This window comes from Bos taurus, chromosome 12, assembly GCF_002263795.3.
Source record: "Bos taurus isolate L1 Dominette 01449 registration number 42190680 breed Hereford chromosome 12, ARS-UCD2.0, whole genome shotgun sequence".
NCBI lineage: Eukaryota > Metazoa > Chordata > Mammalia > Artiodactyla > Bovidae > Bos > Bos taurus.
Genome location: NC_037339.1, coordinates 72,834,535 through 72,861,550, shown reverse-complemented (window position 1 = coordinate 72,861,550; position 27,016 = coordinate 72,834,535). Strand labels below are relative to the sequence as shown.

Genomic DNA, 27,016 nt, shown 5'->3' with positions numbered 1-27,016 from the left:
GGGCTTTCTATTTTGTTCTATTGATCTATATTTCTGTCTTCGTGCCAGTACCATACTGTCTTGATGACTGTGGCTTTGTAGTAGAGCCTGAAGTCAGGCGGGTTGATTCCTCCAGTTCCATTCTTCTTTCTCAAGATAGCTTTGGCTATTTGAGGTTTTTTGTATTTCCATACAAATTGTGAAATTATTTGTTCTAGCTCTGTGAAGAATACTGTTAGTAGCTTGATAGGGATTGCATTGAATCTATAAATTGCTTTGGGTAGTATACTCATTTTCACTATACTGATGCTTCCAATCCATGAACATGGTATATTTCTCCATCTATTAGTGTCCTCTTTGATTTATTTCACCAGTTTTTATAGTTTTCTATATATAGGTCTTTTGGAGAAGGAAATGGCAACCCACTCCAGTGTTCTTGCCTGGAGAATCCCATGGACGGAGAAGACTGGTAGGCTGCAGTCCATGGGGTCGCACAGAGTCGGACACAACTGAAGTGACTTGGCAGCATATATAGGTCTTTAGTTTCTTTAGGTAGATATATTCCTATGTATTTTATTCTTTTCGTTGCAATGGTGAATGGAATTGTTTCCTTAAATTCTCTTTCTATTTTCTCATTATTAATGTATAGGAATGCAAGGGATTTCTATCAGCAGATGAATGGATAAGAAAGCTGTGGTACATATACACAATGGAGTATTACTCAGCCATTAAAAAGAATACATTTGAATCAGTTCTAATGAGGTGGATGAAACTGGAGCCTATTATACAGAGTGAAGTAAGCCAGAAAGAAAAACACCAATACAGTATACTAACGCATATATATGGAATTTAGAAAGATGGTAACAATAACCCTGTATACGAGACAGCAAAAGATACACTGATGTATAGAACAGGATTTTGGACTCTGTGGGAGAGGGAGAGGGTGGGATGATTTGGGAGAATGACATTGAAATATGTATAATATCATATATGAAACGAGTCACCAGTCCAGGTTCGATGCAGGATGCTTGGGGCTGGTGCACTGGGATGACCCAGAGGGATGGTATGGGGAGGGAGGAGGGAGGAGGGTTCAGGATGGGGAACACATGTATACCTGTGGCACATTCATTTTGATATATGGCAAAAACCAATACAATATTGTAAAGTTAAATAAAATAAAAGGTATTAAAAAAAGAAAAATATAATTATAACTCAGGCTAAATACAAACTCGCTATATGCTATATGCTATAGTTACAATTGTTTTATTGGCATTAAAGACAATAATTGGATATTTTGGGTAAAACTTGAAAATATCCATTGTCTTTAGTAATTTGGGGGAGAATTTGTTGCCGTTCTTTCAAGTTATCTTCATAATACTATATTTCCTTTTTCTTTTTAGTATGCATTATAGAAGTTTTAATAAGACCTGATTTGATGTGTTCAGTGATTTTTATATTGAGAAATGCCACACAACTACTTCATAGCTTACCCTGATCTTAGCTAGTATAAAAGGAATTAGGATTTCAGGTGTCTTTACAAAGAAATTGCCACAGATACACCATGTCAACTGCTGAAAGTCTCTGTGTAAAGTTGTTTCTCAGTATTGTGTTGCCCTGGGTTATTTGCTTTAAAAAATCCTTATTTAATTGTATTATATACTTGAATTTTTATGTGAGAGTAGATCTGAAGTGTTCTCAAGTGAAAGTGTGAAAGTGAAAATCGCTCAGTCGTGTCCGACTCTTTCCGACCCCATGGACTATGTAGTTCATGGAATTTTCCAGGCGAGAATACTAGAGTGGGTAGCCTTTCCTTTTCCAGGGGATCTTCCCAACCCAGGGATCGAACCCAGGTCTCCCGCATTGCAGGCATATTCTTTATCAGCTGAGCCAAAAGGGAAGACCTAAGTGTTCTCAGGAGGCACACAAAATGGTAACTACATAAAGTGTGAATATGTTAATTGGTTTTACTACAGAAATTATTTCCCAGTGTATATTTTTAATAATAATCATGTTGTCCACCTTAATACATATAATTTTTATTAAAAGATAAAATCCTAATCAAAAGCTAAAACCAAAAAATTTAAATTGAAATTATCGCTTCTTTTACCTAGTTGCTACTTATGCTGCTTATCTAGAGCTTCTGTTTCTTGGGAATGTTTTTCTTGGCAAAATGTAAAGTGTCTTCTCCTCATCTTTCTTTGAGCATACTCTTGTTAATCTCAGCGCTGTATGAACCCAGGGCCCCTGGCATCTCACTGTGTGTGTTTGGCACAAGAGCTGGTTTCCTCCTGGGTGACATGGAAATGGCAGTGGTGACTGTACACTCTAGCCAGGGTTCTTCATTGTCCCTCATCATATATTTGTTATTCTCTTGCACCTTTCACTGTTTAAGAGATGAGTACTCAGATTTCTCCACAAGTTAGCTAGATGTTTGTCTTTCTAGATTGTGCTTAGCTCCCATAAGTATGTGTGAAATTTCACCAGAACTGCACTGTGAAAACCTTGTTAGGTGTGAGGTCATGGTTCAGTCAAAGCTCACTCTTTGCTGCACAGGTGAGTCATTGTCCACCTGTTTTTCCTTCCTCTTCACACTAACACTTTGGAATGTCACCTTTGGGAAATTTTTGGGCTCTTTTTAGCTGAACTTTGGATGATCTTGTGGGATGTGTCATAAATAAAATGATTTGTCATTTCTGCAAATTTGGTAAAGTTACTTTTGGCTTTTGGTCATTGATTTAAAAATTATTATAAAATATGCACAACATAAAATTTACAATTTTAACTAAATTGGGGAACATTGTTTCCCAACTAGATTAGTGACATTAGTGACATGAAGAGCTGACTCATTGGAAGAGACCCTGATGTTGGGAAAGACTGAAGGCAAAAGAGACAGGGGTGGCAGATGATGAGATGTTTAGATACCTTCACTGACTCAATGGACATGAATTTGAGCAAACTTCAGGAGACAGTGGAGGACTGAGGAGACTGCTGTGCTGCAGTCCATGGCATTGCAAAGAGTTGGGCATGACTTAGTGACTGAACAACAACAATTTAGTGACATTAGGAATATTTACATTGTTGAGGAAACAACACTGCTCTTCATCTCCAGAATTTCATCTTCGCAAAGTGATCCTCTCCATCCAATAAACACTAATTCTCCAGCCGCCCCAGCCCACCCCTACCAGCCATCACCATTATACTTCAATCTTTGAATTTGACTTGGTGTCCCATGTAAGTGGAATCATAAAATATTTGCCATTCTGTGTCTCATTTATGTCATATAGCATAATGTCTTAAGGGTTCATTGATGGTGGAGCAGGTGTCAAATTTAATTCCATTTTACAACTGAATAATATTCCATTATAGGTATATACAGCATTCTCTGTATCCATTCATCTGTTAGTGAACATTTGGGTTGTTTCTACCTTTTGGCTATTGTGATCATTGCTGCTCTGAACACAAGTGTATCAATATCTGTTCAAGTTCATACACTCAGTTCTTTTGAGTATATTCCCAGAAGTGGAACTGCTGTATTATATGCTAATTTTGTGTTTATTTTTTTGAGGAACAGCCATACTCTCTTCTATGGCAGCTACGTTGTTTTACATCCCCACTTTATCACTGATTTTTCTGTTTAACCTGAGGACTAAATGAAACAGTTTTATGAGCCATGAGACTCTGTTTGGATCTGACTGGTGGTCTTTGAAGCAGCTCATGGTGTCTGTTCAGGTTCCTCAGATCTCTAGGGCATTTTTCTTAACAAATAAAGGAATTGTGCAGCAGAGGCTGTGTTTTTTGTAAAGTCAGCAGACTGGCATTAAGAACAGAGGTTCCTCACAGGAACAGTGTTTTGAACATTATAGTCACTCATTTCAGAATGAATAAACTAAGCCCAAAGTGTTTAAATGAGGTCTCGCTCAGAATTAATAATCAATTCCAGATTTATAGTCTGTCCAAGTCCTCTAATTTCTTTCTTTAAGGTAGCCTTTCCACTTTCATGTAGTTTGGCTTAAATTTATTTTGGTTTGTTCTTAAGTCTAAATCAACATCCCTTTTTCCTTCAGGCAGGTTCAAGTTCATTGAGAAGCAGGATGGGGGATTTTGCTTCTACCTCCTGCTCCTCCCTTTGTTGTTCTTATGGGCAGGGCTGCCGCCACATTGAGGAGATGAAGGATGAATGTAGGTCCCTAGAGCCCTGCTGTTCAGGGTCACTCTCTTTATCCTAGCACTGCTCAAGACCCCACAAAAACACACTCCATTTTGCTATGTTGTAAGATTGACTTGGTATCACCTTAGCAATCCAATTCTCTGTATCTTTCTCTCACTAGGTACTTCGTCTGAGTAGCTCAGCCATGGGGAAGACCACCACAGGCCAGATAGTCAACCTGCTGTCCAACGATGTAAATAGGTTTGATCAGGTAAGCTGCTCCTGAGGGATTCTCTTCCATTTCCCATCCTTCTTACTGAATGTAGCTTATTGGGATGCCAGGTGCCAGGGTTTGGTGTCAGCCAGGGTTCTGTTGAGGACCTAAGACAAGGGTTCTTTTTATCCAACTCTCATTTCTTCTGTGTGCAACTCAGATGTAACAATGTGTGTTGTCCTGTGGATGAGAATTTTGTCTTTCTAATAATAGACAGGCATCAGGATTCTTTCCCAGCTTGGTTAGTGTCCCTAGGGGTCCCCCTGGTGTGGCCCTTCTTGGCACATGGTGTTGGTGTTGCTGGGCTGTCTTCCTCCTCCTCTGAATGATGAAGGCCTGGTGGGCAGGGGTTGTTCTTTCCCTGTTCAGTGCCTGCTGTATAGGGAGCCTGTGAGGAATAATGCTAAGTGGGTGGTCCTCAGCCAGACACAACCTATTCTCTGCCATCCCCTCACACTCTTTTTTCCTGCTTACTTTATGAATAAATCATATTACCCATTGTAGCTGTTGGTCAGATCTGTACTGCACTAGACTGATTCTCCTTCAAGTATTCATTCATCAAACATGAAGTAAGACTTCTACTCAGTTTCAGGGATAAATTAGGCTTAGTTTTTGTCCCCCAAAAGCCACAGCCTGTCAGGGAGGTAAATACTTAAGTAATTACTGGAGAGAGTAGTAGGTACCATAATATAGGCTCTCCTGGGGAGATGGTGGCTGAATTTTGGAGCAAAGAGAGTTTGGGGAAACCCTGAGCTCATCTGTATTGTGGATAAAATTCAGATCTTCCTCCCAGTGCTGCTGGTTGGGTTCTCCGTGGCTGGTCCTGTGCTGCCTCAGAACAGTGTCATTTGGGGTGGATGTGTGGATTTCTGCTTTAGCAGGTTTAAAATCCACTGTGATCATTTCTGTTTTGGATCCTGTATCTTCTTCACAAGCATATTATTTCTATACTGTGTCCTTACTTGTGTTGTTTTTTAATAATATCCTAAGAAGGCTTATCTTTGTCTTTAAGGTAACGATGTTCTTGCACTATCTGTGGGTAGGGCCACTGCAGGCAATTGCAGTGACTGCCCTGCTCTGGATGGAAACAGGAATATCGTGTCTTGCTGGGATGGCAGTTCTCATTTTCCTTCTGCTGTTGCAAAGCTGCTTTGGGATGTGGTTTTCATCACTCCGGTAAGTCAAACACTGGTTTTAAAAATAGGTAACATATATTTTGGAGAAGGCAATGGCAACCCACTCCAGTACTCTTGCCTGGCAAATCCCATGGATGGAGGAGCCTGGTAGGCTGCAGTCCATGGGGTCGCTAGGAGTCAGACACGACTGAGCAATTTCATTTTCACTTTTCACTTTCATGCATTGGAGAAGGAAATGGCAACCCACTCCCAAGTTCTTGCCTGGAGAATCCCAGGGCCGGGGGAGCCTGGTGGGCTGCTGTCTCTAGGGTCGCACAGAGTCAGACACAACTGAAGCAACTTAGCAGCAGCAGCAGCAGCAGCAACATATTTTTGGTGACAACTACAATCTGTTGGATGCTTTTGTTTAAAAAATAAAATGCCTTCTCTGATCTCTTCTTTGTGTGTGTTGTAGACCCTTCAGGCTTAGTTTAGCCAGTGGTGGCTCCAGCTTTAAGCTGAAGGATAATCTTGAAGCAGGAAAAGTTATAGGATTTTCCAGACCCTCCCAGCACTGTATCTGAATATGTAGAGTGTCCTTGAGCCCCATGTACCTATATTGAAGTTATTTAAACATTATTAAATAGTAATAATCCTATAGGCTCAAACTTAGCTGTGTGTATTTTTGTTATGCTTGGGTTAGAGTGATTTTTCCAATATGTATATTCATGTCTTATTTTTAATTCAATGTTTCCATTAATTTATGAGTGTCCAAGGACAAAGTCAGTTTTGATTAATTTTCTAAATCAATCTATTTAATCGGAGGCTAATTACTTTACAATATTGTGGTGATTTTTGCCATACATTGACATGAATCAGCCAAGTGTATATATGTGCCCCCCATCCTGAACACCCCTCTCACCTCCCTCCCCATCCCGTCCCTCTGGGTTGTCCCAGTGCAGCAGCTTTGAGTGCCCTGTTTCATGCATCAAACTTGAACTGGTCAGATATTTCACATATGGCAATATACATGTTTCAATGCTGTTCTCTCAAATTATCCCACCCTCACCTTCTCCCATAGAGTCAAAAAGTCTGTTCTTTACATCTGTGTCTGTTTTGCTGTGTCGCATATAGGGTCATTGTACTATCTTTCTAAATTCCATATATATGCATTAATAAACTGTATTGATGTTTTTCTTTCTGACTTACTTCACTCTGTATAATAGGCTCCAGTTTCATCCACATCATTAGAACTGATTCAAATGTGTTCTTTTTAATAGCTAAGTGATATTCCATTGTGTATATGTACCACAGCTTTTTTATCCATTCATCTGCTGATGGATATCTAGGTTGCTTCTATGTCCTAGCTATTGTAAACAGTGCTGTGATAAACACTGGGCTACACATGTCTCTTTCAATTCTGGTTTCCTCAGTGTATATGCCCAGCAGTGGGATTGGAGGGTCATATGGCAGTTCTATTTCCAGTTTTTTAAGGAATCTCCACACTGTTCTCCAGAGTGGTTGTACTAGTTTGCATTCCCACCAACAGTGTAAGAGGGTTCCCTTTTCTCCAGCATTTATTGTTTGTAGACTTTTTGATAGCAGCCATTCTGACCATCATGAGATGGTACCTTGTTGTGGTTTTGATTTGCATTTCTCTGATAATTAGTGATGTTGAGGATCTTTTCATGTGTTAGCCCTCTTTATGTCTTATTTGGAAAAATGTCTGTTTGGTTCTTTGGCCCATTTTTGGATTGGGTCATTTATTTTTTCAGTATTGAGCTGCATGAGCAGGTTGTATATTTTTAAGCTTAATTCTTTGTCAGTTGCTTTGTTTGCTACTATCTCTCCCATTCTGAAGGCTGTCTTTTCACCTTGTTTATAGTTTTCTTCATTGTAAAAGAGCTTTTAAATTTAACTAGTTCCCATTTGTTTATTTTTGCTTTTATTTCCATTACTTTGGGAGGTGGGTCATAGAGGATCTTTCTGTGATTTATGTCAGAGTGTTTTGCCTATGTTTTCCTCTAGGAGTTTTATAGTTTCTGGTCTTACATTTAGATCTTTCCTCCATTTTGAGTTTATTTTTGTGTATGGTATTAGAAAGTGTTCTAATTTCATTCTTTTACAGGCAGTTGACCAGTTTCCCCAGCAAAACTTGTTAAGGAGATTGTCTTTTCTCCATTGCATATTTTTGCCTCCTTTGTCAAAGATAAGGTATCCATAGATAGGTGTGTGGATTTATCTCTGGACTTTCTGTTTTGTTCCATTGATCTATATTTCTGTCTTTGTGCCAGTACCATACTGTCTTGATGACTGTAGCTTTGTAGTAGAGCCTGAAGTCAGGCAGGTTGATTCCTCCAGTTCCATTCTTCTTTCTCAAGATTGCTTTGGGTAGTCGAAGGTTTGTTATATTTCCATACAAATTGTGAAATTATTTGTTCTAGTTCTCTGAAAAATACTGATGGTAGCTTGATAGGGATTGCATTGAATCTATAGATTGCTTTGGTTAGTATACTCATTTTCACTATATTGAGTCTTCCAATCCATGAACATGGTATATTTCTCCTTCTATTTATGTCATCTTTGATTTCTTTCATCAGTGTTTTATAGTTTTCTATATACAGGTCCTTTGTTTCTTTATGTAGATTTATTTCTAAGTATTTTATTCTTTTCATTACAGTGGTGAATGAAATTGTTTTCTTAATTTCTCTTTCTGTTTTCTCATTGTTAGTGTATAGGAATGCAAGTGATTTCTGTGTATTAATTTTATATCCTGCAACTTTACTATAATCATTGATTAACTCTTGTAATTTTCTGGTGGTGTCCTTAGGGTTTTCTATGTAGAGGATCATGTCATCTGCAAACAGTGAGAGTTTTACTTCTTTTCCAATCTGGATTCCTTGTATTTCTTTTTCTTTTCTGATTGCTGTGGCCCAAACTTCCAAAACTATATTGAATAGTAGTGGTGAGAGTGGGCACCCTTGTCTTGTTCCTGACTTTAGGGGAAATGCTTTCAATTTTTCACCATTGAGGATAATGTTTGCTGTGGGTTTATCATATATGGCTTTTATTATGTTGAGATATATTCCTTCTATGCCTGCTTTCCGAAGGGTTTTTTTTTTTTTTTATCATAAATGGATGTTGAATTTTGTCAAAGGCTTTCTGTACATCTATTGAGATAATCATATGGTTTTTATCTTTCAATTTGTTAATGTGGTGTATCACATTGATTGATCTGCAAATATCAATGAATCCTTGCATCCCTGGGATAAAGCCCACTTTGTCATGATGTATGATCTTTTTAATATGTTGTTGGATTCTCTTTGCTAGAATTTTGAGAATTTTTACATCTATGTTCATCAGTGATATTGGCCTGTAGTTTTCTTTTTTTGTGGCATCTTTGTCTGGTTTTGGTATTAGGGTGATGGTGGCCTCATAGAATGAGTTTGGGAGTTTCCCTTCCTCTGCAATTTCCTGGAAGAGTTTGAGTAGGATAGGTGTTAGCTCTTTAAATTTTTGGTAGAATTCACCTGTGAAGCCATCAGGTCCTGGGCTTTTGTTTATTGGAAGATTTTTGATTACAGTTCTGATTTTCATGTTTGTGATTGGTCTGTTAAGATTTTCTATTTCTTCCTTGTTCAGTTTTGGAAGGTTGTACTTTCCTAAGAATTCATCCATTTCTTCCAAGTTGGCCATTTTATTCACATATATTTGCTGATACTAGTCTCTTATGATCTTTTGTATTTATGTGTTGTCTGTTGTGATTTCTCCATTTTCATTTCTAATTTTGTTGACTTGATTCTTCTCCATTTTTTCCCTTGATGAGTCTGGCTAATGATTTGCCTATTTTATTTACCTTCTCAAGGAACCATCTTTTTTAGTTCTGTTGATTTTTGCTATAGTCTCCTTTGTTTCTTTTTCATTAATTTCTGCTCTAATTTTATGATTTCTTTCCTTCAACTAACCTGAGGTTCTTCATTTGTTTTTTTTTCCTAGTTGGTTTAGGTGTAAAGATAGGTTATTTATTTGATTTTTCTCTTGTTTCTTGATTTTTCTCTTGTATTGCTATGAACATTTGTCTTAGCCCTGCTTTTACTGAATCCCATAGGTTTTGGATTGTTGGGTTTTCATTTTCATTTGTTTCTATGCATATTTTGATTTCCTTTTTGATTTTTTCCATTATTTGCTGGTTATTCAGAAGTGTGTTGTTTAGCCTCCATATGTTTGTATTTTTAATAGTTTTTTTCCTCTAGTTGACATCTAATCTTACCACGTTGTGATCCAAAAAGATCTTTGAAATGATTTCTTTTTTTTTTTTTTTTGAATTTACTAAGGCTAGATTTATGGTCCAGGATGTGGTCTATCCTGGTGAATATTCCATGTGCACTTGAGAAAAAGGTGAAATTCATTGTTTTGGGTGAAATGTCCTATAGATATCAATTAGGTTTAACTGGTCCAGTGTATCATTTGAAGTTTGAGTTTCCTTGCTAATTTTCTGTTTGGTTGATCTATCCATAGATGTGAGTGGGGTACTAAATTTTCCCACTATTATTGTGTTACTGTTAGTTTCCCCTTTCAAACTTGTTAGCATTTGCCTTGTGTATTGAGGTGCTCCAATGTTGGGTGTATGAAAGTGAAAGTGAAAGTCGCTCAGACGTGTCTGACTCTTTGCAACCCCATAGACTTTATAGTCCATGGAATTCTCCAGGCCAGAATACTGGAGTGGATAACCTTTCCCTTCTCCAGGGGATCTTCCCATCCCAGGGATTGAACCCAGGTCTCCCATGTTGCAGGCAGATTCTTTACCAGCTGAGCCACAAGGGAAGCCCAAGAATACTGGAGTGGGTCTCCTGTCCCTTCTCCAGTGGATCTTCCCAACCCAGGAATCGAACTGGGGTCTCCCATATTGCAGTTGGATTCTTTACCAGCTGAACCACAAGGGAAGGCCAAGAATACTGGAGTGGGTAGCCTATCCCTTCTCTAGAGGATCTTCCTGCTTCAGGAATCAAATCAGGGTCTCCTCCATTGCAGGCAGATTCTTTACAAACTGAGCTATGAGGGAAGCCCTTGTTGGGTGCATATATATTTATAATTGTTATATCTTCTTGGATTGGTCCTTTGACCATTATGTAGTGTCCTTCTTTGTCTCTTTTCACAGCCTTTCTTTCAAAGTCTATTTTATCTGATATGAGTATTGCTACTTCTGCTTTCTTTTGGTCTCCATTTGCATGAAATACCTTTTCCAGCCCTTTACTTTCAGTCTGTATGTGTCCCTTGGTTTGAGGTGGGTCTCTTGCAGACAGCATATATAGGGGTTTGTTTTGAATTCTTTCAGCCAGTCTTTGTCTTTTTATTGGGACATTCAACCCATTTACATTTAAGGTAATTATTGATAATTGTGATCCTATTGCCATTTATTTTGTTATTTTGGGTTTGAGTTTATAAACCTTTTCTGTGTTTCCTGTCTAGAGAAGATCCTTTAGCATTTGTTGAAGATCTGGTTTGGTGGTGCTGAATTCTCTCAGCTTTTGCTTGTCTGTAAAGCTTTTGATTTCTCCTTCATATTTGAATAAGATGCTTGCTGGGTATAGTAATCTGGGTTGTAGGTTTTTTCTCTTTCATCACTTTAAGCATGTCCTGCCATTCCTTTCTGGCCTGAAGAGTTTCTATTGAAAGGTCAGCTGTTATCCTTATGGGGATCTCCTTGTGGATTATTTGTTGCTTTTCCCTTGCTGCTTTAAATATTTTCTCTTTGTGTTTGATCTTTGTTAGTTTGATTAATATGTGTCTTGGGGTGTTTCACCTTGGGTTTATCCTGTTTGGCACTCTCTGGGTTTCTTGGACTTTGGTGGCTATTTCCTTCTCCACTTTAGGGAAGTTTTCAACTATTGTCTCCTCAAATTTTCTCATGCCCTTTCTTTTCATCTTCTTCTTCTGGGATTCCTATGATTTGAATGTTGGGACATTTTACATTGTCCCAGAGGTCTCTGAGGTTGTCCTCAGTTCTTTTAATTCTTTTTTCTTTTTTCCTCTCTGCTTCATTTATTTTCACCATTCTATCTTCCATCTCACTTATCCTATCTTCTGCCTCAATTATTCTACTGTTGGTTTCCTCCAGAGGGCTTTTGATCTCAGTTATTGCATTATTCATTATTGATTGACTCTTCTTTGTCTCTTCTAGGTCCTTGTTAAACATTTCTTGCATCTTCTCAATCCTTGTCTCTATCTATTTATCTGTAATTCCATTTTGTTTTCAAGATTTTGGATCATCTTTACTATAATTATTCTGAATTCTTTTTCAGGTAGACTCCCTATCTCCTCCTCTTTTGTTTGATTTTGTGGGCATTTATCACGTTGCTTTACCTGCTGAATATTTCTCTGCCTTTTCATTTTGTTTAGATTGCTGGGTTTGGGGTGCCCTTTTTGTTTACTGGCAGTTCATGGTTCCTCTGTATTGTGGCACCTTCTCCCTGTGGGTGGAGTTGGACTAGTGGTTTATCAAGGTTTCCTGGTTAGGGGAGCTTGTGTCTATGTTCTGGTGGGTGGAAATGGATCTCTTCTCTCTGAAGTACCATGAAGTGTCTGGTAGTGAGTTTTGGGGTATCTATGGGTTTGGCATGGCTTTGAGCAGCCTGTCTTTTAATGCTCAGGGCTGTGTTCCTGCTTTACTGGAGAATTAGCATGGTATAGCTTGCTCTGGAACTTGTTAACTCTTGGGTGGAGCTGGTTTAAGTGTAGGAATGTATCCTTTTGGGTGAGCTCTTGTCTATTAATATTCCATGGATCAGGAGTTCCCTGATGTTCTCAAGTTTTGAAGTTAAACCTTCTCCCTCTGGCTTTCAGTCTTATTCTTACAGTAGCCTCAAGACTTCTCCATCCATATAACACAGATGATAAAACATCTAGGTTAGTGGTGAAACAATTCTCCACAGTGAGGGACACCCAGAGAGGTTCACAGACTTACATGGAGAAGAGGGAGAAGGGAGATAGAGGTGACCAGGGGACTCAAAAAGGGAGAGAGCAATCTAGCCAGTAATCAATTCTCTAAGTGTTCTCCACAGCTCAGAACACCCAGAGGCATTCACAGAGTTAAGTAGAGAAGAGAAAGGGGAGGGAGGAGATATAGGTGATCTGGGGGAGAAAAAGGGAGACAGCAATAAAGCCAGCCAGCAATTTCACACACCTAAGTGAAAATGGGTACTGAAGATTATATTCCTAAAGGTACAAAATTGAAAACAAATACCAAAAAGAAAAGATTAAAAATCTAGAGTGGAGGTTAGACGCTCAGAAATACAATATTAAAATTATAAAACAAAATCAATCACAAAATTATGAAAAATGTATATGTGAAGTTGCTTTAAAAATGGGGTCTTTTTTGCAAGATAATAGGTTATAAAAATGAAAAAGGAGTAATAAGGAACTTAAATTAAAAAATTAAAAAGTGATAATAGTAAAAATATATCTAGGAATTTCTCTGAAGCTGTTGTGGGCAGTGTGGGGTCAGTTCAGTTTCAGATAGTTCCTTGTTCCAGCTTGTACTTCTTCTCAAGGTCTATCAGCTCCCTCCAATGCTTAGTCAATGTTAACTACATGGTTTTAATCTGTTGCACCTGTCACTTCCAGAGCGGTTCCCTCTTTGCTAATTTTGGCTTCCTCTGTTTGCAAGTCTCTTCAGTGTCTAATTTCCATCCTGACACAAGGGGGCAAAGGTGGTCACTTATTTAGGCTCACTTGTTCAGTTGTGTTGTGGGGAGGGAGGGACAATGCAAACAGATTTCTCTGGCATGTGTGGGGAATGTTCACAGTGTAAGGACCACACTGGGTTTGCCAAAGCTCAAGGTGACATGTGCTTCCTGGGTCTACACTGCTCAGGCTCCAGGGTGCTCTGCAGGGGTACTGTCCAAAGTGGGTCTTCCTTTTCGGGAACTTCCCAGGTCTAAGCTGCTCAGGTTCTTGGGTGCTCCACAAGGGCACAGAGTCGGTTGGGTGTGCATTTTGTGCCCTTCCCAGGTCCAAGCAGCTCAGGTGACCAGGTGCTTGGCGAGTGCACTGTCCCAGGTGGTCTGTGTGTCTTAATCACCTCCCTGGTTCTGGCCGGTTGGTGCCCCGGTGCGCCGCAGGAGCACCATCTCAGGTGTGCCATGTGGGAGGTGTGTCTCCTCTGGAGAGCTGATCTCAGGCTGTGACACTCCTGGCAGATGTCAACCATCCAGGATACCAGGAGAACGTGGTTAGCAACTGGGAGCCTGCTCGCAGTTTGGTGGAGGATGCCGGTCCCTGGGGCGGAGATTGCAGCAGCCCCTTGCCCTGCAGCTCTGGCTGCACACCTGCCTCTCTGCCTCTGGGGAGTGGGGGAGGGCTGGGGGGTGGCTAGCTCTTCTTTGGTGTTAGCTCAATCCTTTGTTCTGTGTGCAGGCCAGGCTGTGCGTTAGAGCCTTTTGCGGGAAAGTTCTCTCTTTTTTGTTCTCTCTGGCAATCCCACAGTTTGGGTTTCTATCTCATGTTAACTCCCTCAGATTGTCCTCAGGGCATTGAGGCCCAGTCCTTATCCTAAGCACTGATTATGCAGCCTGTGCCTCCCTGTCCAGTCCACACTTGTTGGTAGTGGATGCGAGTGTCTGGGCTACTTCTCCACAGGCAGCTGCGGTTAGGTGCATATTGTGTGTGTGTGTGTGTGTGTGTGTGTGTTTCCTTCTGGTTATGTTGCCCTCTGAGATTCCAAAACACCCCACAGACCTGCCTGTGAAAGGATTTCCTACTGTGTGGAAACTTCTCCTCCTGCACAACTCCCTCCCCAGGACAGGTCTTTGTCCCTAACTCTTTTTGTCTCTCTTTTTGGCTTTTATATTTTGTCCTCCCTCTTTTCAAAGAGAATAGTCTACCTTTCTGGGTGCCTGGTTTCCTCCGCCAGCGTTTAGAAGTTGTTTTGTGGAAGTTGCTTGGCATGCAAATGATCTTTTGATGAATTTGTGGGTGGAAAGTGGTCTCCGAATCCTTTTCCTCTGTCATCTTAGGACTGTCGCTGGTCTTGATTAATTATGTCTTTATTTTTCTTTAATTAATATATTTATTTTACTTTACAATATTGTATTGGTTTTTCCATACATTGACTTGAATCCACCATGAGTGTACATATGTTCCTTTGAACCCCTCTCCCACTTCCCTCCCCATCCCGTCCTTCAGGGTCATCCCAGTGCACCAGCCCCGAGTACCCTGTATCATGCATTGAACCTGGACTGGCGATTTGTTTCACACATGATAATTTACATGTTTCAATGCCATTCTCCCATATCATCCCACCCTTGCCCTCTCCCACAGAATCCAAAAGACTGTTATACACATCTGTGTCTCTCTTGCTGTCTCACATACAGGGTTATCATTACGTTCTTTCTAAATTCCATATATATACGTTAATATACTGTATTGGTGTTTTTCTTTCTGGCTTACTTCACTCTGTATAATGGGCTCCAGTTTCATCCACCTCATTAGAACTGATTCAAGTGTATTCTTTTTAATGGCTGAGTAATATTCCATTGTGTATCTGTGTACACAGCTTTCTTATCCATTCATCTGCTGATGGACATCTAGGTTGGTTCCATGTCCTGGCTATTATAAACAGTGCTGTGATGAACATTGGGGTACACATGTCTCTTTCAATTCTGGTTTCCTCAGTGTGTATGTCCAGCAGTGGGATTGCTGGGTCATATGGCAGTTCTATTTCCAGTTTTTAAAGGAATCTCCACACTGTTCTCCATAGTGGCTGTACTAGTTTGCATTCCCACCAACAGTGTAAGAGGGTTCCCTTTTCTCCACACCCTCTCCAGCATTTATTGCTTGTAGACTTTTGGATCGCAGCCATTCTGACTGGCATGAAATCCTACCTCATTGTGGTTTTGATTTACATTTCTCTGATAATGAGTGATGTTGAGCATCTTTTCATCTGTTAGCCATCTGTATGTCTTCTTTGGAGAAATGTCTGTTTAGTTCTTTGGCCCACTTTTTGATTGGGTCTTCTATTTTTCTGGAATTGAGCTGCAGGAGTTACTTGTATATTTTTGAGATTAATTCTTTAATTGCTTCGTTTTCTATTATTTTCTCCCATTCTGAAGGCTGTCTTTTCACCTTGCTTATAGTTTCCTTTGTTGTGCAGAAGCTTTTAAGTTTAATTAGGTCCCATTTGTTTATTTTTGCTTTTATTTCCAATATTCTGGGAGGTGAGTCATAGAGGATCCTGCTGTGGTTTATGTCAGAGAGTGGTTTTTTTATTATTATTACTTTTTTTAAAATTTTACAATATTGTATTGGTTTTGCCATATATCAACATGAATCTGCCTATGTTTTTCTCTAGGAGTTTAATAGTTTCTGGTCTTACATTTAGATCTTTCTTCCATTTTGAGTTTATTTTTGTGTATGGTGTTAGAAAGTGTTCTAGTTTCATTCTTTTACAAGTAGTTGACCAGTTTTCCAAGCACCACTTGTTAAAGAGATTGTCTTTTCTCCATTGTATATACTTGCCTCCTTTGTCAAAGATAAGTGTCCATAGGTGCGTGGATTTATCTCTGGGCTTTCTATTTTGTTCCATTGATCTATATTTCTGTCTTTGTGCCAGTACCATACTGTCTTGATGACTGTGGCTTTGTAGTAGAGCCTGAAGTCAGGCAGGTTGATTCCTCCAGTTCTATTCTTCTTTCTCAAGATTGCTTTGCCTATTCGAGGCTTTTTGTATTTCCATACAAATTGTGAAATTATTTGTTCTAGTTCTCTGAAAAATACCATTGGTAGCTTGATAGGGATTGCATTGAATCTAGGTTGTTTTGGGTAGTATACTCAGTTTCAATATATTGATTTTTCTGATCCATGAACACAGTATATTTCTCCATGTATTAGTGTCCTCTTTGATTTCCTTTACCAGTGTTTTATAGTTTTCTATATATAGGTCTTTTGTTTCTTTAGGTAGATATATTCCTAAGTATTTTATTCTTTTCGTTGCAATGGTGAATGGAATTGTTTCCTTAATTTCTCTTTCTGTTTTCTCATTGTTAGTATGTAGGAATGCAAGGGATTTCTGTGTGTTAATTTTATATCCTTCAACTTTACTATATTCATTGATTAGCTCTAGTAATTTTCTGTGGAGTCTTTAGGGTTTTCTCTGTAGAGGATCATGTCATCTGCAAACAGTGAGAGTTTTACTTCTTCTTTTCCAGTCTGAATTCCTTTTATTTATTTTTCTGCTCTGATTGCTGTGGCTAAAACTTCCAAAACTATGTTGAATAGTAGTGGTGAAAGTGCGCACCCTTGTCTTGTTCCTGACTTCAGGGGAAATGCTTTCAATTTTTCACCATTGAGGGTAATGTTTGCTGCGGGTTTGTCATATATAGTTTTTATTATGTTGAGGTATGTTCCTTCTATTCCTGCTTTCTGGAGGGTTTTTATCTTAAATGGATGCTGAATTTTGCCAAATTATGTCTTTATTAGGACTTCTCTGGTGGCTTAGATGGTAAAGCATCTGCCTACAATGCGAGAGACCCAGGTTCGATCCCTGGGTCAGGAAGATCCTCTGGAGAAGGAAATGGCAACCGACTCCAGTAGTTTCGCCTCAAAAATCCCATGGACAGAGGAGTGTGATAGGCTACAGTCCATGGGGTGGAAAAGAGTTGGACATGACTGAGCGACTTCACTTTCACTTTCATAAAGTCCCACAGTCTCAGCAGCATATGTGATAGAAAAGTAACTGGTGATGAAGGGCCTAATGGTGATGAGTGAGAGCTGAGGAAGGTTCCAGAGGGTTGGAAGTGGGTCATGTCCAGATTGTCAGGTGGTGAAGGCGTGTTGTTTGAAGCTAGGTGAGTTCTTTTGTGTCTGTGTGTACCTTTATGTGAGGTATTTTTCTTTACTTGAAATTCCCTTTCCTCTATTTGCTGTGGATAGATGTTCCTTATCCTTTGAGGCCCTGTTCCAGTGCTACAAGGTCTCTGAAGTTTTTCTTGTTCTCCTTTCCTGATGTTATTAGCAGCCTCATCTTTTCTGTTCCCCAGAATTTTACTCCTATTTTATTACAGCACAGACACTGTTTTCCTGTTAGATTCCTTTCTGCCTTTCCTGTTCAATCTCCATCTTCTTGGGCAGATGGTTTGTATCTGACTCACTTCAGGTCTTCCTTGGCTGTTACTGCAAGTTCTCTGAGTTAGTCTTTGAATTAGGCTGAGTTGTTGACTTCCTAGAAGTCTTTTTCTCCATTTGTACTTTGAGTAGTACCTTCTTGTGATGTCAGCACAGAAGAGCTATAGAGAATCATTTGATCTCTGGTCCCTCCCTGTGCCCCCTGCTGCTGCTGCCACAGAAAGTTAGTACATGATCACTATGGCTCATCTCTCATGTCTTTCCCCTTAGGAGTAAGACTGCAGCTCTCACAGATGACAGGATCAGGACCATGAGTGAATTTATAAGTGGCATCAAATCAGTAAAAATGAATGCTTTGGAAAAGTCACTTATAGACCTTATTACCAGATTGAGAAGGTAAGTTTTTGTATATGTCACACCATATTTTTGTACTCCCCTCCACATTTTTAACTGAATTTACTTATTATTTTTGGAGGATAATTACTTTATAATGTTGTGGTGGTCTCTGCTATACGTCAAGGTGAATCAGCCATAATTGTGTGTGTGTATGTATGTGTGTGTGTATGTGTATGTATATATATATATATATATGTATGTATATGTATGTATGTATATGTGTATATATATATATATATCTCCCCATCTTCCTGAATCTCCGCCTTCCACCCCCCCATTCCACCTCTCTAGGTCATCACAAAGCACCAGGCTAGCCTCCCTGTGTTAAATAGCAGCTTCCTGCTAGTTATCTATTTTACACATGACAGCATATACATGCCAATGCTACTTTCTCAATTTGTTCTACCTTCTCCCTCCCACTTTGTGTCTCTGAAATTCTTCTCTGCATCTGTGTCTCCATTTATTCTCTGTAAATAGGTTCATCAGTTCTATTTTTCTAGATTCCATATATATGCATTAATATTTGCTTTTCTCCTTCTGACTTACCTCACTCTGTATAACAGGTTCTAGGTTCACCTACGTTACTACAATTGACTTTTCTGAATTAATTTTGAAGTCTTACCAAGTTTTTCACATTACAATGAACTTAAATACTATGCACTCCACCCCCAACATGTGGCAGAAAGTTTAAGTAGAACGGGAAGACATCATTTTAACCTGCTCTTCCACTTACTGTCTTCTTAAAGGAAAATTTTGTATAATGCTTCTTCAGTACAGTTCAGTCACTCAGTTGTGTTCGACTCTTTGCGACCCCATGAATTGTAGCACGCTGGGCCTCTCTGTCCATCACCAAATCCCGGAGTTTACCCAAACTCATGTCCATCGAGCTGGTGATGTCATCCAGCCATCTTATCCTCAGTCATTCCCTTCTTCTCCTGCCCCCAATCCCTCCCAGCATCAGAGTTTTTTTCCAATGAGTCAACTCTTCGCATGAGGTGGCCAAAGTATTGGAGTTTCAGCTTTAGCATCAGTCCTTCCAATGAACACCCAGGACTGATCTCCTTAAGGACAGACTGGTTGGATCTCCTTGCAGTCCAAGGGACTCTCAAGAGTCTTCTCCAACACCACAGTTCAAAAGCATCAATTCTTTGGTGCTCAGCTTTCTTCATAGTACCAACTCTCACATCCATACATGATCACTGGAAAAAACATAGCCTTGACTAGATGGACCTTTGTTGGCAAAGTAATGTCTCTGCTTTTCAATATGCTATCTAGGTTGGTCATAACTTTCCTTCCAAGAAGTAAGTATCTTTTAATTTCATGGCTGCAATCACCATCTGCGGTGATTTTGGAGCCCCCCAAATAAAGTCTGACACTGTTTCCACTGTTTCCCCATCTACTTCCCATGAAGTGATGGGACCAGATGCCATGATGTTAATTTTCTGAGTGTTGAGCTTAAAGCCAACCTTTTCACTCTCCTCTTTCACTTTCATCAAGAGGCTCTTTAGCTCCTCTTCACTTTCTGCCATAAGAGTGGTGTCATCTGCATATCTGAGGTTATTGATATTTCTCTCAGCAATCTTGATTCCAGCTTGTGTTTCTTCCAGTCCAGGGTTTCTCATGATGTACTCTGCATAGAAGTTAAATAAGCAGGGTGACAATATACAGCCTTGAAGTACTCCTCCTATTTGGAACCAGTCTGTTGTTCCATGTCCAGTTCTAACTGTTGCTTCCTGACCTACATATAGGTTTCTCAAGAGGCAGGTCAGGTGGTCTGGTATTCCCATCTCTTTCAGAATTTTCCACAGTTTATTGTGATCCACACAGTCAAAGGCTGTGGCATAGACAATAAGCAGAAATAGATGTTTTTCTGGAACTTTCTTCCTTCTTTGATGATCCAGCCGATGTTGGCAATTTGATCTCTGGTTCCTCTGCCTTTTCTAAAGCCATCTTGAACATCTGGAAGTTCATGGTTCACGTATTGCTGAAGACTGGCTTGGAGAATTTTGAGCATTACTTTACTAGTGTGTGAGATGAGTGCAATTGTGTGGTAATTTGAGCATTCTTTGGCATTGCCCTTCTTTGGGATTGAAATGAAAACTGACCTCTTCCAGTTCTGTGGCCAGTCCTGAGTTTTCCAAATTTGCTGGCATATTGAGTGCAGCACTTTCACAGCATCATCTTTCAGGATTTGAAATAGCTCAACTCGAATTCCATCACCTCCACTAGCCTTGTTTGTAGTCACGCTTCCTAAGGCCCACTTGACTTCATATTCCAGGATGTGTGGCTCTAGGTGAGTGATCACACCATCATGATTATCTTGATTGTGAAGGTCATTTTTGTACAGTTCTTCTGTGTATTCTTGCCACCTCTTCTTAATATCTTCTGCTTCTGTTAGGTCCATACCATTTCTGTCCTTTATCGAGCCCAGCTTTGCATGAAATGTTCCCTTGGTATCTCTAATTTTCTGAAGAGATCTCTAGTCTTTCCCGTTCTATTGTTTTCCTCTTTTTCTTTGCATTGATCACTGAGGAAGGCTTTCTTATCTCTCCTTGCTATTCTTTGGAACTCTGCATTCAGATGCTTATATCTTTCCTTTTCTCCTTTGCTTATGCTTCTTATACAGAAATGAATTTCCAAGTATTTCTTAGTACCACAAACACCCAAAAGCAGTAATTTCAAGGTGTTAGTAGTTTTTCCTGTCTTTTATGTTTATTTTTACCTAATGATACACCTTAGCTTTTTCATTGTCTGTAAAGGTCTTTCACATATGGAAATCAATTACAAAAGAACTCCACAAGGTAAGTTTTGTTTTCATATCCAATATAGAAACATGAACAGAGACATGGTGGTTAAATGTTTCAGATAGAAGAGTATCTAATTGCTGGAAATCAGTCTTTAGCTGAAAAGTCCAAAGCCTTTGCTTCTGATGATGATAGCAAGTGTATTTTCTGTCCGCCCATGACATCTGTCCTATATTGGAGTTTGTGTGTGAGGCAGTTTCCTCTCTCCACCCCAGCTAACGTCCTCTGCTTTGTACAACTTCAGGATCCTGGGCAGAACCTGTTTTTCTGTTTCTTCTCTTGAAGCAGGTGGCTTTTGCCTATTGTCAATGCAGGGTACAGGATGGGCTTGTTGTCGTTATTTAGTCTCTAAATTGTGTTCGTCTCTTTATGACCCCATGTAGTATAGCCTGCCAGGCCCCTCTGTCCATGGGATTTTCCAGGCAAGAGTACTGGAGTGGGCTGCCATTTCCTTCTCTACAGAAGATGCTAATATTTGAGACAATGACATTCAAACTAAAACTATAGTTTGATGTAGGACAAATGGTGAGATTGTAGAGATTGGATGTAACTATATCAGGCAAAACTTTATGAATCATTATTATTCATTCCAAACAGAGACATGAAAACACTATGTTGTTTTCTTTGTAGAGTACTTTTCTACATTCTCTTGTCTATGGTATTTTTCTACATCTTTCATTTAAATATCTGATGAGTGTTTTACTCCAGTACAGGGTACTTAGAATTCTCTGGTATCTCCCTGTCACTTCTTACTTTGCACCTTTGTGGGGGCCCTCCCTCTGATGGGAATACACTCTCATCTTCCTTATTCTCTGGCCTCTGCCAACCCTGACTTCAGCTTATCTTCTTAAGATCCACATTCATGCAACTTGCTCTCACTCCACTGCTCCATGTTACACAACTCTGCTCTGGGCTCCTGTGGGGGCTGTATGGCTGCCTCTGTCTAATGTCTTGGTGTGTCACAGTCTTGGGGTGTCTTATTCTGTTCCTCCACAAGTTCATGAGCTCCTGGAGGTGATGGGCTGTGTCTTTCTGTCATCAGTGAGGAGCCTGGCCCAGGACTTGTGGTTTCGAATGCATGTTGAATGAATGTTCAAACTCAGTCTCATTGGTCCAAAATGTTTAAAAAAGTGTGACTCTAAGTCTTCTTTTAGTTGTAAGAGTGAAGTGGTGCTGCAGAGTGTGGTCCTGGTTTGGGGGCAGACCTCCGGGTGTGCACTGTGTAGTGTTTCCATGATGTGAGGGATAGTTTATCTGTGCCCACTCCCTTGAAAGGGACCACTCACACAGGGCACTTGAATTCATGCCTTGGATGTTGATGATTGTTTTAAAATCTACTTTCTACTCTCTCTCCAGGAAGGAAATTTCCAAGATTCTGCAAAGTTCCTATCTTAGAGGAATGAATTTGGCATCATTTTTTGCTGTAACCAAAATCATGATTTTTGTCACCTTCATCACCAATGTGGCTCTCAAAAAGGTGATTACAGCCAGCCAAGTGTTTGTGGTGGTGACGCTGTATGAGGCTCTGCGGTTTACGAGCACCCTCTACTTCCCCATGGCCATCGAGAAGGTGTCAGAGGCCATCATCAGTATCCGAAGAATCAAGGTTTGGGAACAAATAACTTTTTTAAGTTGTAGGTGTATTTTACATAAAATGCCTTCTTTTATTTGGTGTGACTGTGTGCCAGTTAGATGAGGTTTAGCTTTCTGTGCCAAAGCTGGTAGTCATTCCAAACTCTCTTATGTACCCCCCTCTCTTCTTTGATAGAGTATATTATAAATATCATAAGTTCCCTGCTCATTTATTGGCAGCAGTAGCAACAACACAGGACTCTCTACATACAAGTGATGATGTCAGGGTGATTAATATGTCTAAAAACAAGAGAAGCGAACAGGTTGCCTCTCCTGTGCTAACTCAAATGACTAGATAGGGGACTGTACACCGTCCTGGTGTGAACAGGATTCCTCTCTGGGCTGGGAAGGAAAAAACTTGCTGAGAGCTCCTTGTTCCTTGGACAGGAAGATTTACTTAGTTCTCTGTTGGAAACGGGTTCTTTCCTGCATAGGTGGTTTGCTTGTTAATTTCTGAGCTTGCCTTTTGGATCTGCCTTTTCCTCTCTGCCTCTTTTCATTGCTTAATTCTGTCTCTAGCTGGACTCTTCCCTTCAAATTTGTGATTCCCACCATACCCACTATGTTTTTTTTTTTTTTCCCCTGGCTGTCCCTAAATTGCCTTGGGCAAATAATTTACATCACCAAGACAAGGGTCTGGCACACAGTAGGTGATCAGTTATTCATGTGTTTGTGAATAAATCTAAAATTAAAATAAAATGGTTCTGTGAGTCAGCCTGGGCATGAGCTTGAGTGTGATTTCAAGCATAAGTATGAATTTTAGGCTTTTGAAAAATCTGACTTGTTTCTACTTCTCCACAGTGATGGAAAACTAGTAATAGATCTCTAGTGAAGTTAGCTAGTTCTCCATGTGATTATATTTTATTTTTGGGTCTTGTCATAAAAGCCAGTCTTTTCTGTGATGACGTTTCTATGCTATAAAAAACCATTTCCCATAAAACACATCAGTCATATGGGGTCAGTTCTGGTCCCCTGAGTTTGCCATTCTTTCTGATGGGGGCTTCTAGCAACACTTATAAGGCTTGGTCCATGCAACTTGTTAAAACATTCCTTTTTCATGGCTTTCACATCTTGAAATAAGACATTTAGGAAAATCCTTGGACTGTAGTGACATTCTTAGTGACACATTAACCTATCCAGATGGAAGCTTCATATGTGTGTTGTGCTATTGTGGTTTTGTTATTACTGCTGCCACAGCTGCTGTCTTTGATCATGGCTACCAGTGATCTACTTGTGGTCTGGGCCCTCTTGAACTCTTTATGCATCACGCCATCTCATTTAATCAGGAAAGCAATTGAGTGGATAAACATTAGTGTTGCTGTTTTACAGATAAGGAAACAGGTTCCTGTATCAGTTGAAATAGCTCACCCATCCTCACACAGCTTGCAAATGACAGAAGTAGGATTCTGACCAGAGCATGATTTCTTAACCACTGTTACATTGCTTTCTATGTACCTTCTGTCATGTGGACTATCTCATTAAGTATGGTTTTTATCATCTTTTCTTACTCTGAAGACCTTTGAAGTCCCTGTTTTTTGAAGACTCAAGTTTTAAACTCTGGGCTCCACTGGCCTCTCTGTTTCTCAGCACATGGGGACTGGGGTGGGGAGGAGGAAAGGGGCTTGCCTGTGACCTGCCTTATCCATCCCTACTTTGAGGTCTTTACTCACTCTGTTCAGCCTCTTGGATTGATTTCTCTTCTGTCCTTGATTTAAGTAAATGCTTCTGAGCCTCCAGCAGCCCCATGACCCTCTCCCAGCACTTTTGTTGACATTGATCTGGGGTTTCCGTCTATGTGCACAGCATCCTCTTGTCAGGTGGGGTGATGCTGACTCCCTGGGAGTGTTCTGAGCCCCTTGACAGCAGACTGTCTCTAGTGGTTCTTTAGTGTAGTGCCTGGTCCATGCTGGACACATCATGGGTATCAAATAAGGGCTGGATTGACTGAGACAACAGTTACAGGACATGACTGGGCCCCTACAAAGGCCCAGGGTGGGTCAGTCTGCACTAGAAGCTGGAGAAATGCAGAGGAGGGAGCAGATTGGAGATAGGCATCCCTGGAACATTGGGTCTTGATGGGAGTGTCAAATCAGGGGAACAAATCTTATCCAGAGTGGGGATAGGTCTGAATCTTCTGCTTGTTCTGTGCATCCATCTGTGTATCTGAACCCAGCCCAACTGGACTTGGTGGACCTACTCTCTAAAGAGAGGAGCTAGCTGTGCCCTGCACAGCCAGGTGTTCATGTAGCTCCTGCTGGCCTGGCTTCTGGGCCTTGTAGTAAACTAGAAACACTCTTACTTGTTTAACAAAAATAGTCTGTCTTGATGGCCATCATAAAAGAAGATTTATACCATGAGGCTTTATGCTAAAATTCATCTCTAGTCTGAAGGTGCTCTTGAGACAGAATTCCCTCCTCTTTGGAGTTGGTCAGTCTAGTTTCTCTTAAGACCTTTGACTAATTGGATGAGGCCTACCCATGTTACGGAGGATAATCTGATTTACTCAGACTCTACTGATTTAAATGTCGGTCTCATTTAAAAATGCTTTCACTGTAATATATGTTTGAGCAAGTGTCTGGGGGCTAGTCTACCAAGTGTCTGGTTAATAAAATTAACCATCACACCCTCCTGAATCCCCATATCTTCCTTTGAGCTCCTGCATATGACATTGTCCTCACTAAGCCATGTGTTTATGGATTTCTTTCTTTCCTGGAACTCCAGACTTCTTACAGACAGTGCCTTGTTCATTTTCGTAGTGCTCAGAAATAGCAGATGCTCAGAACATGTGCAACTGAAGGGACCTTCTAGCTCCATCATGTCTGGGATCCTGCAAATACCTAACCGTTAAGCATGGTTGAAGTGGAGACAGTGATAACTCTGATTCTCTGATGGATGATGTGACGCACCAGAGAGTGTAGTGGGAAAGGGGTCCTGTAGAAGGTTTTCAGAGAATTGTGCTCAAATACTTGGGTGGATTTTTTACTTCTTTTCTACTAAAATGAACTCAATGTCTAAGGCCTGAGACTTCTTCCTGTGTAGGTGTGTGCAGTAACATTAAAATTATGATCTGGGGAGAACTTTGAATTTTCCTTGTGCTGACTTTGTCAGGCTGCTTTGTGTCCTGATGAAGGACACACCTTTGATTTGGGAAAAACACCTAAATTTTCTCTTCATGGCTGGAAGGTGGTCTTGGAATTTAGAGATCTGTTGATGGTAGTTTGCAGTAAAGGCAGGGCAAATAGCTGAGAATAAGAGTGGTGAGATTGTTTGCATTGGAAACTGCTCCATGGTGTGTTGAAGTAATCTTGGAAGTATTTTTTTTTCTTTTAGATCCTATTAATAGAAACTTCTTCACCCATTTAGTTTTACAACCCTATAAAGAATGTAGGTCTCTAGTTCATGAGAATCACCTGGTGTGCTTATTAAAACTAAATTATCACATCTTGGAGTTTCTGATTCACTATTCCTTTGCTGGGGTCCAACTTACCTATGTCTTTAGTAAGTGTCCCTGTGTCCCTGAAAATAAATCACGTTTGGGAACATTGCCCTAGTTGTATAAAGAAATCTAAAATGTACCTTAGCAAATGCAAAAGATAACAGGACCTTTTTAAAACTAAAATCAGTTGAGAGGAAAAAGCTGTCTTGATTTATGCTTGACTTTTGCGGGTCAAATTTGAATTTACTCATCCAATCATTCCACAAAATAACAAGTCTAGTGCAGCCTTGAGTATGGTACAGATGAGTATATATAGGGACAGGTAAGCAACTGCAGAGAAGTCCTTCCTACTTGCAATTTATGTTTCATCAAGTGGGAGGTTAATAAAGTATCAAACAGTGATACCTGATGTGCATTTCTGTGTCAATAGTCCTTGGAAGGAAAAGTCTGAGGGGCCATGAGTTGCTTTGGCAGAGTCACTGGTGTAGTTTTGGAGGTTGTGTTGAGACGTTTGAGCAGGGAAGGCTAAGCAGGTTACCTGGAGAATTCCATGTGTGGGGGTGTGGGAGATGGGAGGCTGATGCTTCACATTTCCCTGGGGATGGTCATGTGACAAAGGCCTTTTGTGGATAAGAAGGGGGATCCGTGCATTTGAGTAACCAGAAATGTCTGAGGCTGCAGAGTAGAGAGCTGGAGGCCTGAGGAGGGGCCCATACAGGATCCTACAGGAAACATTAAGATTTTTATCATCTCAAAACTCAGCCTGGCTGCAGCCTGGAGAACAGGGCAATGAGGTGGGTTAGGGACCCAGAGCAGAGTCAGGGAGATGAGTGTATCAGGAGTGTGTGCAGTACATGGTCCCGGGACGAGATGATGTGGTTTGGTTTAGGGTGAAATAGAGAGACTTGGCCATATTTGAGAGCCGCTCAGGGGCACATTTTGAGTTGGGTATTAGGGGCGGGGAGGGGAGAGGTGGATGTCAGGCTGCTTTGGTTTTTCAGGCTGTAAAATGACCTGGATTCACTATGATAAGGAAGGCTAAGAGAGAACCAAATCTGAGGAGATGACTAGCCTGGACTTAGTTTTGGATTCTGAGAGCATTTTAAAATACTC

General features: G+C 40.3%; 1 protein-coding gene across 1 annotated transcript in view; it reads left to right on the top strand.

The window, feature by feature from the left end:
- Window positions 1-27,016, top strand: part of LOC100337390 (ATP-binding cassette sub-family C member 4-like) — a 209,452-nt gene that overhangs the window by 24,769 nt on the left and 157,667 nt on the right. Inside the window, 4 exon segments of the mRNA XM_059892309.1 lie at window positions 4,308-4,397; window positions 5,413-5,576; window positions 17,906-18,031; window positions 22,192-22,441. Coding sequence (XP_059748292.1) covers window positions 4,308-4,397; window positions 5,413-5,576; window positions 17,906-18,031; window positions 22,192-22,441 — 630 coding nt within the window.